The sequence below is a fragment of the Crocodylus porosus genome, unplaced genomic scaffold, assembly GCF_001723895.1.
Source record: "Crocodylus porosus isolate Cpor-Errol unplaced genomic scaffold, CroPor_comp1, whole genome shotgun sequence".
Classification (NCBI taxonomy): domain Eukaryota; kingdom Metazoa; phylum Chordata; order Crocodylia; family Crocodylidae; genus Crocodylus; species Crocodylus porosus.
In genome coordinates, this window is record NW_017728921.1 from 2,135,113 (window position 1) to 2,151,388 (window position 16,276).

At 36.9% G+C, this 16,276-nt stretch overlaps 1 protein-coding gene across 2 annotated transcripts in view; it reads right to left on the reverse strand.

Annotated features, from left to right (window-relative positions):
- The window catches only part of IFT81 (intraflagellar transport 81), a 60,165-nt gene that overhangs the window by 21,849 nt on the left and 22,040 nt on the right, over nt 1-16,276 (reverse strand). For both annotated transcript variants that reach the window (XM_019538701.1, XM_019538702.1), the window contains exons 11-14: nt 13,993-14,139; nt 4,703-4,852; nt 2,436-2,564; nt 569-658 (exon numbers count right to left, since the gene is read on the reverse strand). In XM_019538701.1, coding sequence (XP_019394246.1) covers nt 569-658; nt 2,436-2,564; nt 4,703-4,852; nt 13,993-14,139 — 516 coding nt within the window. The remainder of the gene's footprint in view (nt 1-568; nt 659-2,435; nt 2,565-4,702; nt 4,853-13,992; nt 14,140-16,276) is intronic.

A 16,276-nucleotide genomic window follows, 5' to 3' on the forward strand; every position in this document is an offset into this window, starting at 1 on the left:
TTGGATGCTTATCTTGCTGGGATCCTATGACCCCAGCTGACTTCCTGCCCTTTGGGCAGGGGGCTGGACTCGATCTCCCGAGGTCCCTTCCAGCCCTAATGTCTATGAAATCTATGAAATAATTCAGGGGTTGATGTACACAAGTGGAAGCTATTTGGGTGGGGGAAGTCACATGTGTTTCTGCCCTGCAGTGCCAGAGATGTGGTGTTGACATAACCCCAGAGTTCTAAGAAACCAAGTAGAACCTAAGTATCAAGCATACAAGCTTGAATTTTCACAGAGATCAACTCAGCTTTTAAGTCCATACACAGAATCATTATTATGCACCAACTTCTGCAAGAAAATTTCTATATGCATTTACTGTCTACAGACCGATTGGCCTGTAACACCAATTTTATGCTGCTATAAGTTCCCATAACACTGCAGTCGCACCAGTAGAAGAATACAGCACAGAAGCAGGTGCCATGTGTATCTGAGACTGCACAGGCAAAGGCATGTCCCACATAACTGGCACACATAGCTAACTGACATCCATTGTATATCATGTTCTTGAAACAGCATGACTAACCTGGCACTTCTGCCGCAACTGTCTCAATTCTTTGACAACTGGAGCCAGGCTTGACTTCTTTTCTGCTACCGTTGCATTCAGTTTTTTTACCTGATGTGTAGGAAAAATATATTTCATGAATGTGTCATCAATATGGTAATATAGTGAGAGCATTAGGACTGGAATGGAGGGAGGAAAGGGGGTGAAAGTAAAGGATATCGTAAGATGTGACAGAAGGAGGCAGACTGAACTATTATAAATGTTAGGGGTACCATCATTCAGGAACATATTACACCCTGCTTTTATAGTTTTAACTGCTTTATTAGAATCCTCTGACATTCTGCCTGTCCCTTATGCTGTATATAGAATTGATTCATTCTATCTGGCTGATTATGCAATCTATTGGCTGGCGTACTCTGGCAGTCAAGGTGGAAAAAAAAAATCTCTCTGAGCCCTTTTAGGTCAGGTGCATAGACAGTCAAACCCTGACAAGAAGCTTAAAAAAGTTTAAAAAAAAAAAAAAAGGTTTGCTGTGCTTTTTAAAGTTACATGCATATGCTGTAAGCATTTATCTGGAAGCATAAAGAATAGCTGCAAAGAACATCTGGATCAGTAATAAAAATAACAAATCCTTGTATAATGCCCTTGGATCAGGTTAAATATAAAATTACACAGATTTGTGCTCCACTTATTTCCTCCTCTTTTCAAAACTTTGGAGGTAGGCATTTTGCACAATCAATCATAAAAGGGGAGCTTGTCTATGGAATAAAGGATAACTTCTCCCTTCAGCAGAAGTTGGCTCAGGCCTTATGGGAATTGTCAAGCTCTCTCCCCCACCCCAACTTTCACCACCCTCCTAAGTCCAGTTCAATCCCTAACTCTTTCTCCTGCTTGACAAACTGGCTGGAAGCCCAGCAGGTAGGCTCTTGGCTGGACTTCAAACATCGTGTTCTTTGCACATGCCCTGACACACTGGGGTTCCCATTCTTTTTTTATCTGAACAGTCCACGTTTCTTTGATGACACTCCAGAAGAGGAAATTGTTCATGCTCAGGCATTTCCTATTGCTGGCTTAGTTCCTATCTTTTTTTTTTTCCGAGCATATTCATGATAATTGTGAAAATTGTTTAAAATATATATATAAAAACACAAGCATTTTAATTAAGGAGAATTAATTATCCTAACAGTTCTTATTATATTTAACCTCTTGGCTCAGAAATACTGTTTTAAAACGAAGTGACTGGATGATATGTAAAGTGTTAAAAAAATCTAAGAAAACCCTTCCCTCGAAAAACTGTTTTGTTTTGTTATTCCACATAACGAAAGAAGGCTGGAGAACCTTTAAAAAAAAAAAAAACTCTGCTTGTTTTTTTCATGAGAGATTGAAACCCTGTCTTTTTTTTAAACACCTTGATGAATGACGGTGACAAAAGCCAAAATAACTGAAAGCCAAACAACAGAGAGAGGAATGGATTTTTGGCCATGTTAATTAAAAAACTATTGTTTGAAAACATCTTTTTCATTCTGACTAATTAATAATTATGTAAAAAAACTTTGTTAAAGATGCAACTAAAATAGCCTATGAAATCACTGCACAGTCAAAACCAAAGAAAAGCAAACTTGATAGCCCTGACAAGGAAGAAAAAAGCAGGAGAAAACATTTAAAGTCCTTCTTTGTACTTCAAAAGGAAATAAAATGTGTACATTTTAATAAAACTCATGTACCCTTTGTAGATATTTATTCTTTAAAATATGTTACAAAACCTACTGCTACAAATATACATTGCAATGAAGCAAAAGCCCTGGACAGGGAAGTTATTCCAGCTTTTATTTTTCAGGAACTAAACATCAAACTTGTAGAAATGTAACAGTTAAAATCAGGAAATCACCATTTCAGACATGTTATCTAACGTTCGTCCCTTCATTTCATCCGTCTCGCTTTTTACTGCAGATACTCTTTCCAACTCCTCTTGAGTATAACTGTACCCAGAGATCCCCTTCTTGTCTTCAGTTGCTTGCTGCAGACACAGGAACAAATACAAAATATGACTATAGGAGCTGGCATATCATGAAACAAAAGCTCTGATGCAACTGAAATACTGCAAGAAAGCTGAAGGTAAGCTAAGTGCTGAAATCAGTTTATTTTAAGAATAACACAACGATTAGACTCTCTATAAGAACACTCCACCTGTATTTGCCATGTTATTATTCTCTAGGGCATTAACTGCTTCCTGCACTATCACAAGCTGGGGTGAGGGCCAAAGGCCACTCAAGTCAACAGAAAAACTTGCCACTAATTTCACTGGCTTTTGGATCAGGGTCTGTACATAATTTTAAAGTTTCTAATAAGGATGTCAATATTGATAATATCATCTATACCAAATAGAAGTAATTCTATAGACAACTGCTCATCCAAACAAGTACAGAATACAGTATTGCTGAACTATTAACTGTATTCTTCAATGATGTTTTACTTACAGAAGACACCTTAAGGCATTTTTTAAACATAGAAAACTATTTTTCCTGTTAGTTTCTTCAAAATATTTGGAAGGCAGTACTTACAGGAAGTTTTTAACTGTGTTTTATTTTGGTTACATTTTAACAAAACTTTATCTTTTCATTCACATTACAGTTATTAATAGTTATCATTAAATATGTAAAAAGGTAGTTTGGTCATACAAAACTCGCCAATGCACAGGGCCTTAATTCTATAGCAGTAGCCCAGATCTGCAAATTCCAATTGCATCACTCCTAGGAAAACCACACAAAAAATACAGGTTTCTTAAGTCTCTCAGAATAGCTCTGGCCACCATGGTGGGGAGCATTTTGTGGGATTTAATAACTTGTAGCAATTTAAGATGGACATGATCTTCACTGCTTAAAAAAAAAACCAACCCCCCCCCAAAAAACCAAAACCTGCTGGGGGGGTTTTAAGTGTGAAATGATGCATGTGAGCTATTCCATGGTGAAAACCTAGTGGAGGCAAAAGCTGGGCAATTTTATGGCAAGGTGAATCAGCTGTGGGCCGGGATTTAGCGCTAACCTAACCTAGCAACCTGGTAGGAAAATGACCGGTGCTTTGTCTGCTAAGATTTTGCAGTGGGATGGCTAATGCATACTAGCTATCCTGCTGTAAAAAACAGACACACCGACATGGTTTTTTTTGCAGTGATGATGTAGCTATACTCAACAATGCCTTGTAGCCAATTCCTCCTCATGGATCATTTATCCTGAGGAAATGCCCTGACCCTTACTGATACTAATTAAACAAATTTTATAGCTTGATTCACAAAGAGTAGCTCCATTTTTGTTTTGTAAACAGTGAATCTCCTAAAGAACGGTTGCACTGACCAACATAACACACTCAAATATACGAGCTTTCTTCTTTAGAGGTTTTCCATGGTTTTTTTTTTTATCAGACCATTTGTTAAAAAAACAAAAAACCGTACCTCTTTGCAACAAAATAGGACTAACACTAGCCATAAAATAAAGCTAAATCCATAAACAAAACTATACAACACAAAGTGATAACAGAAAGTAGAGAGAGAAAAAAACCCTGTTTGTGTTTGAATGAAAATATGTTTCCTGGAGGCTTACAGTGATGCATATTCTGCTGTTCTTGATTGATGCTGGAAATCCTCCTGTCATCCAATGCTAGAAGCACTTTTTGGCTAGTATTCAATTTCTGCCTCTCTTCTAAATGCTTTGCGCTAAGCTGTTTGTCTTTCTAGTCCTATTTCAGTAGTTGTCATGCTATAGAAGTAGCTTTTACCTGAACCTGACTACTGATAAGGCAATCGTAAAGCCTTCACTGTATGCTAAAGATCACCTGCAACTCTTTAATAGCCCAATCCTGCTCCTTAATTGAAGTCAATTAATGTACTGCCATGGATTTCAGTATGCAAGATTAGATCATTCAGGTTAAACCCTCTCCCCGCTATTTCCAGTCATGAAATATAACAGCCCAGAAAAACCTTGAAGTGATACAATTCCTATACCACAGTATGATTTGCCTGGTTTTAGCAAACACCAGGAAAACTCTGAGGTTTGTATACACTGAAAATGTCAATATAATTAAGTCAGTTTAACTGTTTTAATGGTTCCAATAGCAGCAATAAGAGATCTGACAGCATTGTAGTGCTAGTTTTTGCATTACCAACTGCTCCTGAATAACATCATGGCGCTGTTTAAGGAGTTCTTCCGTTCTCTGCAGAATACCATACTCTGCTGTAATTTCTGCTATTTCTTGACGCTTCTTTTTGTAAAACGTGTTCTTGCTTCGAAGCTTATTAACATAGCGTTTAAACTGAAATGAGAGTTAACAAGCACATTTGAAATCTAGTTTGGATGCAAAAGAATGGCCTTATTAAACCCTGCTTCTTCATAAACCACAAACACTCTCCTCGCATTGTGCTTTGAAAGCAGAGCAGTGTGGCGTGTTGCACAGAGGACTGGGACTCCTAAGTTCCCTTCCGGTTTGCCCCTCGCTCAGATGTGTGGCATCAGGAAAGTCAGAGCCATGCCTCGGTATCTTAGTTTGCCCATTTGTAACATAGAGATCATTCAGTTCTACGCATCTGCCTTCTGGAGGGCTGAAAAGGACAGTTAGTGCTTGTAAAATCTTTTAAGAACCTGGGATACTAAAGCTAGTCTAATAGTACTTTACACTTATACCAGCATGTTTCCTGTCAAGAATTTCAAAGAGCTTTAACAAACCAAGGATTGCAACATCCTTCTGAAGTAGAAAATTGGCATCCTTTATAGACAGAAAACTGAGACAGAGAGATAAATTGTTCAGATTCCACCATAAAAGAACCCAGGTCTCCCAATCCCTGCTCATGAACTTTATTCACAAGACCGCCCTTCCTCTTGTAAGAAGAAAGGCAAAGAATAATAACCATGTTATTGTTAATGTTCCAATTACCTCTGATCTGGGTTGCTTTATTTTTTTTACTATGAGTTCTATTTGCTCCCCATATTTTACCAGTGAACATGTAAAAACTAAAGACCCTCAGAGTATTATAGGGGAGGACAGAAGAGTGAGAAGAGAATATGGATAAGTGAACAAGGGAAAAAGATGAATAATTAAGTGTTGGTTCACAAGAGACATTGTGTTGTTCTCTTTCACAACTCTTACTGAAGCTAAATATATGTTCTTGACTAACCACTTTTAATAAAAGGACAGTGCAAAAAAGAGTTAACCGCTTACTCCATATACACAGATAGAGGACTAGTGCAAAGATGAACTAAGATAAAAATCACATAACATTAATAACCAGGAGTTAAATTTTTTGCTTTTTAGAAGTCAAGCACAATAGTTCATATCTTTACAGATCAACATTAGGTTCACGTTTGTCTCAATTTTTAAGTGTTCAACTTGTAAGAAGCCTAAAAAAAACTGAAATCCTTGTTATACATGCAAATAGCTGAGGTCCTAAAATTAGTAATATATATATTTTAATAGGACTTAATCTTCCTGTGCACTTTAGTTTCCTGGTTTCTATAATGAGATTCTCCTCTACATGCTTCACAAGGACATTCTGAGGCAAAATTCACTGACTTCTGGAAAGTGGTTTTAGATCAGAAATAGACAGCAAGGAATTCAAAACAAATGATATACATTACATAAGTTAGCGTAAAAACAGATTTAAACTGTCCACCAGCATGGATAAGAAGATTAGTTGTAGAATTAGTGCATTCTTCTCACAGAGAACCATAAAGAACACACCAGCAAGGGTTTTTTTTATCACTGAAAGCAAGTGTTAAACTTTAAAAATGAAGCTGCATGGAGTACTTAGATTGTGAAAAGTATATTCATTTTCCTTTTGAAGAACAAATGCAAAAATCTGATGTGACCATAGCCTAAGAACCCCTAGAGTCACTGTATGTTCTATAAAAAGTGCCCTGGGCAAAATGCCTAAAATGAAATCAAGCCCGTTCATCTGCCATTCTATGTAATATCTAGGCCAAAGCTTCTTCTGTTTTGCTGTGCTCCAGAACTATTTTTAAAGCCAAAAGCTATAAACGTTTTTGGTGAAAGAACAAACCCACAAATTACTCAATGTGCTCTATGCAGATTGGACTATGAGGGGCTTTAGAACACCATTTTACATTGTGAATATTACCTAGGACAAGGACAGACAAGGTCACGTTAAGTCATAGTACTAAAGAGTAAAGAAGCACTTCTGCTACAACTGCACTGAGGTCTTCATTGTTAAGGCATCCGCTGCAAGTCTAACAGATTGTTGATTAATATAAGAAATGTTTTGTGACAATTCAAATATCCTTTCAGGTAATATAGATTTAAAAAAAATATAGTGTAAGCAAAGGTAAGCATTAACTTTTCTGTGCTTTCCAACTTAGTAGAAAAGATATATGTATTTATCTTGTAAAAAAGTAACAGCTTATACTGGTGCAAAGCAATTGAAGAAAAACATGGGCCGCCTTCTGATGGAGCAGGTCCAGTGATACTTCATTTGGACAGCAAAATACAGCAAAAATGACGTAAAGAAAGAAACTTCCTTCACATGTGACCATGTACAGCTGTCATTTATGATGGATTTTCTGTCACTTTACCCTGGGGTTAAAAGAAACCTATTATTCTCCTCCATTCTAGGACTACTTTTAAGGTCTTGAAAAAAACCTGAGTGGGAGATGCAGTATTTGCATATTCAATGTTTTACTAAATATAATCTACTTAACAATGGAAATCTAAGGAGATTTAAGAACTGATTCCACATATGTTCTATTATTAACTGACTGAACTTGAATTATACAACCAGCAAAAAAAATTTTTAAAGGATAATTCCTTTGCAATAGTGACAAGTGACCAGGACTGCAATTAATCCATTTTGGGAGATGCATATTAGCCTTTGTTTGATCCACTGCAATCCTCTGCTTTTAAGAAACATAGGTGTTCACATTATTTTAGTTGTGGGAATTGAGTAAAACAAGATACAAAAGAGTAGCAAGATGACAATGACTTAAAACAGCATGGCAGAATTTTTTTAAAATATTTAGCCTACTTCAAACATGGCACGTTTAAAAATCAGGCCCAAATCCAGGCCCAAAAACAGTGCAAGGGTAAACAGGCACAATCCAATTAAAAAAGGCTGGGATGGAGCTGGACAGTGCAACCCAACAAAGGTTGGCCTGCATCCCAACAGCAACGAACTGCTACTGCATGAGACTCCAGGCGTTAAGGAAACTGTAACTAACCCATATGGAAACAACTGATACTTTCCAAAGTGCAAGAGCGCAAAGGCATCATTGGCAGAGATGCTGAGCATCTCAAACTCCTATCAACTCAACTTCAACTAACAACCAAGTGCAAAAAAACCAAAACAAGCTTTTAACTTAAAATAACATATTACAGTAAGAGGAATTTTAAGTAAAAAAAAAAATTTTAAAGGGTTAGCTATGTCCAGTCAAGTCATATTTTAACAATGTCATTTTCTCATAGACCAGGTCAACCGCTCCCTGCGTAGAATCTCAGCAGGATCTTCCTACAACATTCCCATGGATTTGCTGAGGCCCAAAATGATGTACTATTCAAAAACTATGGTCACTTGTGAAATTTCCTCTCTCATGCAACTTAACACAAACAGTTACTAAAGCTTCAGAGATTAAAATGACTGAACAAGAAGTGATTACTGGTGCTGAATTATCATTTAAAGTAAATAAACTAAGCTTTTGACCCATGCCAGAGGCCCCCTGAGATACAGGAGCTATGCAAATGAAAGCAAAAACAGTTTATACTTTTCCATCTGACTATTGATATGGGTAGATACAATAGAAAAAAAATCACTTGATAGCTATGTTATTGAAACCAAATAGTTATTAAAGCACCTTGCCTGAGAGCACCCAGGAAACCTGAGACAGCTAACGATTCACTCCCAATTCACAAAGTGGATGAGGATGTTAAGCCTATGTTCAAGTGAATGGCTTAAACTGAGATAAAACCTACATTTCCAACTCTCAGTTGTAGGCTTTAACCACAAAAGCATCTTTCCTATTCTTAACCTGGTGTACCTTTGACACTCATTATGGCAAATATCCAGTAAAATCAAAACTGGAAAGGGAAGTATGAAAGAAAATGAGCAATCAAGTTTCAAAGACATTTGGTCTCTGTGTTTAATAACTATAATTTTGAGCCATGTACATGGTTGCCTTTGTTCCCTCCTCTTTCTTTGCTTTCTCTCCTTTCATGAGCAAACAGATTATAAAAGAACACTACAATACAATGTTCTTTTATTATTTGTCAGCTGTTTCTGTTGATATTTACCATACGCAGTTTAGGACCGGAGACTCCAAAGGTGCTCAGCATTTGGCACCAATTTTGCAAAACACTAACTCATTCTTAACTTTAAGTATATGAGTAGTTCCACTGATTTCAAGCATACAACTCACATGCTTAATGTTAAGAAGCTGCAAAAGTGCTTTTTGGTTCAAGTCTTTGGCAAGAACTATTATTCTAACTCGTGTTACTACAGATTTTCTTTCAGTAAAAAGACAAGTTTCAAATCACAAGGAAGGTCAAAATTACTGTATGAAAATCTTAGCTTCATTTTTTTTTAAATAATGTTTCTAGCCCTCCAAGCTGCAAAGATAAAGAATGAAAACATGAACTCATGACTTTAAAATCAGAATACAAACAAAGAACCCAAAATATTATTAATTTTTAATTTATTTTAAAAGAAAACTCCCGGTTTTTAGGATTCTCTCTGTGTTGGCAATACTGACATTCTGAGTTCAAGGAACATAAAAACCTCAGTAGATTCATCCTGCTAATGACTTCTGTAAGGTTGGAAGTATGCAGAGCAAAGTTAAGAATTACACTTGTTTTTATATTAGAATGTTGTTAGTAATTCCAATGACTTCTTCATTCATTTCCTAGTATCAGTAGAGAAAAGCTTATAAGTCAAGCCATGCACATCTCATATTATGTCAACAGTAAGAATAGAAAGTGGAAGATTGCAAACTAATTACTCCAAAAATAACAGTAAAATATGCAGAAGACAGACTAGATAGATTCATTTTCTGAAAATAAGAAACCCCACAGATTTATCCCTCTGGCAATCCTTGTCAGTGGTGTTGTAAGGAATGATATTAAACAACATGTTCCTTATCAGGAAGCAAAGCAGAAAACAAGTATTAACTATGAAGATATGTAAAACTATTATTAAATTATTAAACAATGATATTATTATAATTAATTATAAATAATAAAATAATTATTATTAATTATTAAATAGTAATTTTTCTTTCTGAGGTGAAGAATCCAATTCAGCTTCCAGGCAAGCATTTTGTTAATACAACTTATTGCAATTAATTCTCATTAATTTTATCAGCAAGATAGCTGTAGAAAAGTTTAGTTGAATCTGTATGTTTATACTATAAATGAAGGAGCAGATGGTTATTTTGTTAGACAGTCCAACTAACATGATAAAGGTCTTGAAAGTGATTAAAAAGTTCCTAAGCATGACAGGTTCTTAATAATCTTTTTATGAAAGCTCTGAAGTTGAACTAGTACAGCCACTTGGGATTCGAATAATGAGTCATAAACTAAGAACAAAACTTTCGAAACAAGCCAATATTATCTCACTACAGTAAAAAGTATCCTACAGTGTGCTCATTAAATAGATCAATCAGAGAAATTCTTCATTAATGTTGAGTAGGACATTTCTTCTAGATTGTTTGCTCTTGGGCAAGAAGGATTATTACAGCAGCCATTACTAATGATTTGGACCAATCAGAATATATTTAATGAAAAAGCATTTCCAGTTATCACTGAAAATGCACAGATCAATAAAATTAATGATTTATTCATTCCATTGGGTGCTGAGAGAGCATTCAGTTGCGTGAAGCTGTATTTTATGTCAGAATCACTGCATACATTTGGCTTCAATGATGGTTAACGTCTTACAGCGAGAACTTCAGGCTTCCGTAAGAATTTTATATAGACTTTCCATCTTTGTACCCCCAGTAGAACTGACCATAATAGTCTCTAGATTTAATACATCTATAGAACCTTTGGAAAAAGGATTAAAACCTTTCCTGATTTCTGTAGGAAGTACAAGAAAGAAATTGCTTTAGCCTGGAGGCAAAATATTTTCCAAGTCCTGGTTTAAACCACTTAATCTTCAAACTGTCAGCTCCTTGACAGCAACCAGACAGTGTACCTAGTATTGTACTAAAGGTTCATTTCCTGATGGACTCATTAATTGGGAAGCTTTTGGAGATCTGGGAGAACTGTCTATGGTTAAAAGCCTCCATTCTTTAATATATTTTCTTTGAAAATACCAGGGGAATCGCAGCATTTTTTTTGTTTTAACAAGAGGCATGGGGGTGGGAGGCAGCTGCATGAAAAAATAATTTCATCTAGTCCATGGGATTTCCTAGGCTACATTCTCAGCAACATATTCCTTTCGACTTCAACTATTGAGGGTAAGCCCAAATTTGATCCTCTTCTATTCTGATACCCTGGGAAAGTCTAGGCTCTCAGGGTCCTACGCTGAACTCTGAGAAGTACAATGTACTGTGAAAAGAACTAAAAATATCCCAGGTTTACCTAGGATCACTTGTAATTGAACCATTTACCCTTCTAAGTGTCAACATTTGATTCCCTAATTTTCAGGATCTGACAGCTGCAGCTAGCAGCTTGCCAGGCCAGCTTTGCCACTCTGCTCATTGTACTTCTGTTTGAAGTACTTGAAAGATTTTACAATCTCGGAAGAAAACAACTTGGCCCTAGTATTTTGTAGTTTGGTGTAGAACCAAATGGTCACTCCTTGCTGCCATGCTTTAGTTTGTAAATTCCATCTGGGCAAGAAATGCCTATTGCTGACTGCAAGGGCATATGTTCCTTTTATGTCTCATCCACTAATCCTGGCTTGTCCTAAACTAGATGGAGGGACTATCTTTTCACAGTACCTTTGTATACTGCTTAACAAAAAATACATCATATGCCTAGTTCTTTATAATGCTTGTCATCAGTAGATATTCAAGTACTGACAAAGGGGGTAGGCATCAGAATCCCAGGTTTTACAGATGAAGAAATTGAGGCATGGAGAACTGAACTGAACAGTTTCCAGCAGGCTCGCAGCTGAGCTGGAAATTAAACTCTGCTACATTCCAGTCCAGTCTCTATCCAGGGGGCTACCCATACCACCTCCTAATTCTAGGTTTGCATTGAAACAGTACCTGGGAGCACCAAACAACAAAAAATAAGATAAGCAGAAAAAATGTATAATATTGACCTGTATGCTTGGGTAAGAATATGACTTCCATTGGCCCTGCATACAAACATGCTTCTCACAAAACAAAATGTATAAAAAAGTACAGAAGCTCCTCACTAAAAGAACAGGCTTTCCCCACACCATGGGAGAATCTAAAAATAAAGTTTTAAAGATGTGAAGAGCAAGGCAGAATGCAGGGAACAGGGACTGTGGACAAACAGGTCTTCTCTTCTGCTTTCCTGTCTTGAGCCATTTCCTTGCTCCTAGGCAAAATCCAGCCAGGAAACCACAATTTGTTGTAAATAATTGTTTCTCTCTTTTTTTTCTTTCACGATACCAACATGCAATATTGTCCTGGACATAATGCAAAGCATTTGTGGATCTCTCTCTCATAATGCATTAGTATTGGACTACTAATCATTTCTTTCTGCTTAGAAGGAATGCCATGAAGCACACTGTCTGCTTCCAAGTTTTATTTAAATAGCTGTCAAAAACAGATACAGCTACACACAGTTGATGATGTAGAGAAATCCAATCCAGTCATTTTCTTCTGATTACCTATGTGGTCCCGTAGGTGTGCATGACACTTGACAATACAAGGAAGGGGTTATAGTTTAGAATCCTTAAAACATTTGCTTAGATCTTGCCAACAGAGTAATTCCACAGGAGTCAAGGGAACTACTCACTGTACTAAACACAACCCTGGTGGTAAGTCTCTGTGATTTTTGCCTCCACCTGTTGTTTTTGTCTTAGTTTAGAGAGCTGATGGGGGAAAGGCAGGGGGAAGACAATCTGAACAAGCAGTGGCCCAAGGGTAACACAAGCATCTTGAGGATTACACAGTAATTTGATTATTTGTGTGAGAATATATGCACTCAGAGATAACCCGTGTAATCTGAGCTTGAGAGGCACCTTTAAAGAAAAAACTGATTTTTGTAGAGAAGGCATGGCTGATAAGATGAGCAAGGGGATTTGCTGCAGACAGCAGTAAGTAAGAAGGCACAGACACATATATGGGCACTAGTGGCAAAAAAGCCATTCTACATGAAGTGTAGGATAAACAAGCAGTGCTGGAGAGTGAAAAGAAACAAGAGGTAAGGCAGAGGATCAGCAGAGCCGGCCCCTGTCTCTGCTCCCTCAATAGATTTTTCCATGAGAGCAAATGTTGTAGCAAGAAAAGTCGATCTGGCACAGAGACAAGACATTGCCCAGTTATAAAAGCCTGATGCTCAATAAGCCTCCTATGAAGAAAAAAATGCTTTGATGTATGAAGCTTCAAATAAAGCTTTTCCTGATCAAAAAAAAAGTATTATAGATGCTCCCTGTGCCTGAAGAAGGGTGTTTATAACCTGAAAGCTTGCAAAGAACAATTTTTCCAACTATTTAGTTGGTCTAAAAAAAGATATCACATCTACCCAAAGAACCTTGTCTGCCTGTGTCCTTAGACCAACATGGGTACAACCAAAAACCCTAAAGTACTGTAGATGCAATGCAAGATGATCTGGGAGAATAAGAGGGAAAAGACTAAAAAAATGAAATGTATGTGGATAATGAACAAATTCAACTAACCCACATTTCAGATTACTGTTGTGATTTTGCTCTACAAATATTGTGCCCTACAAAGAATAAAATGTAATCTTATGGATCATTTTATTATACATCTATTAGCAATTTGGAGCTATGTGGCTTATCTCTGAATTTCTCTGGTGACGATTGTTCCTGATGATGTTTAGTGTATCAAACACCATTATTTATCATGCCAGCTGTGAGATGGACCTCAATATTACTTTGCTCTATGGCTGAAAAGAAGTACCAGCAACTCTAGTTTGCACTGCATATGATTACTTCTGCACAATTTAAGTAAAAGAGCAACCACCCAAGACCAACTGCAAACAAAATTTTAAGAACACTTTGCTGCAGTATAGGTGTTGGAAAATACTGTGGTTTATCTTCATGTGTGAACTGAAAATGAAATAAAGCATGGTCTTGTAATCGAATTTGAAATTACACTTCATGAAGAAAAGCAGAACCTAACTTATAAGGTATAATACTTCAGTCATGTTCTTGGATGGTAGCATTTCGAAGAAACCTGGTAAACTACTGTGGCAATGCTCACTGATTACCAAAATGTAAGGTTAAATGCATCAAGTGGAATTGCTCCATTTTACACAGACTCCTCTTTCCCAGCCTCCTCACTACCTTAACATACCTCATCACCTTTCAAAATTTCAGTGCCTTCCAACTCACGGGCCTCATTTGCCTTTTGTAACATTTGCCTTTCGATGTTCGACATCTCTTCCTTGGCAGCTTGGAGCTCTTCTGCTTTGGCTTCCTTCTTCCGGGAAATTATGGATGCCTGTATGATTATTAGATGTCAAACTGGATGACTAAAGTAAAAGCTGCACTTGGTCAGTCATGGTTAATACAGTATACAGCAGTTAACATTTTAGAGTATGGGCAGAATAACATTGCAGGTGCTGAGCAAGTCATAGGAAAGAAGCATTAGGAAGAAAGCCAGTAGGACACAGAAGTTAAAGTAGCTCCACAGAAAACAAGAACAAAATTCCCATTGACTTTGATAGTCAGGATTTTATGTGTAACATTTTGTTCTAGACTCATTCTGACACTTAGATTTACATTTTTGCACCTGAATTTTTCCATTTCATTAAATAAGAGGCCTAGATTTCAACTCAACAATTTTATCTGCTTAGTTCTTTTTTGTGCATGTGAAGACGCACCAATAAGGCTTAACTGGAAAGAATTCAAGATTTTACAAATGTCATAATATGGATTTTTATAACTCCAGCCTACAGAAATATGTAGCATATAACTAACATAATTGAGCCATTAAATCTCTGTAATTTAGAAAAAGACAATGAAGAAAGACGTGAAGGACAATACAAATTGCAGGTTATTTGACTCCTTCAAGCCTAGCAGAAGTAAAATGTTTTAAAAATGCAAGTTTTACATCGTGACTATTGGAATGTTAAAGAACATAAGTCTAAATCAGATCACTAAATAACAAAAGCATTTTATGTTATAAAAAGTTTGTATCAAGAATCAAATACTAAAAGGAAGACCATGCAAATGAGTGTTATTGTTATTATTTTAAAATCAGTTTAAAATAACAAATCCCATGATTTTAGAAGCATGCTTGTTTCTTTATTTTAAAATAAAATTTAGTTATAAAGCGGGAGTCTTTAGCGCTAGTTTCTTCTCAGCGGGTAAGAGGACCAGCACTTTTCTAAAAATATAGAAAAAGAGATAGATTTTGCCTACGTGCCGTATTTCTTAAGATACCCACAACAACAAAATGTGGTAAAAAGAGGATGATTTTATAAAAAAATCTCTGCTGCACTGTGGAAGTGATCAGAGTCCACCATATGTTCTTGACTCAGAACAGCAAGTTGAATTCCCGGAATGGTTCCTCTGTGGAATGTCAGAGCTTTATATTAGGAGACAGCTGGTCTTTTGTACTAGCACATTATGTAGCATACTTATCTTAGGCAATGTAATGTACCTCTTACACTAAAAAGACTCCATACTTGAGATCCTATTTGCAAGTCTGTTATATGCAGTTTACTGGAATATTACAATTTATACATAATCTCTGAAAAAAACTTCAGCTTTTTTTGTACATGTAGACCTTGCCTTGAAAAATATCAGTTAAATTAAGCCACAAGCTACCAGGAAAAATAAATATATAATTTGAATTTGTAATCCCCAGAAAGTCTTGATTTTTATGTACCCTGGTCTATAACATTGGATTTAACACATAGGGACAATTTGTTTCATAGTTGGTAGGGTTGGAAGGGACCTGAGCAGATCATCAAGTCCAACCCCCTGCCATGGCAGGAAAGAATGATCGTCTAGCCTCCTTTTGAAGATCTCCAGGGTAGGGGCAAGCTCCACTTCCCTTGGAAGTTGGTTCCAGATCCTAGCTGCCCTGACTGTGAAGTAGTGCCTCCTGATATCTAGCCTGAACCTACTCTCGATGAACTTGTGGCTGTTATTCCTAGTTACTCCAGGAAATGCTCTGGGGAGCAGGGCTTCTCCCGTTCCCCTGCTGGTCTCCCCTGGTAAGTTTATAGACAGTCACCAGATCCCCTCTCAGCCTTCTCTTGTGGAGGCTGAACGTGTTCAGGTCCTGTAGCCTCTCCTCCTAGGGCCTGCCGTGCTGCCCCCTGACCATGTGAGTGGCCTCCTCTGGACCCTCTGGAGTTTCATTGCAAAAGTTATAATAGTGAGCATATTATGAAGAAATATGCTAGCGTGTACTATTACAGTTTCTAAAGATACCTTAACTCTCTATATCTAAAACTTGTTCACAAGAAAAGAGAGAAGTTTATGTTTATGCAGGACACATTACAACTGAATTGATGCAGTTATTCAGACTTGAGCCCTGATGAATGTATAACACACACCATGCTGTTTTCCCAATTTATCACATTTTCTCAATGTACCACAATGTTTTTGTATCATAAATATTATCT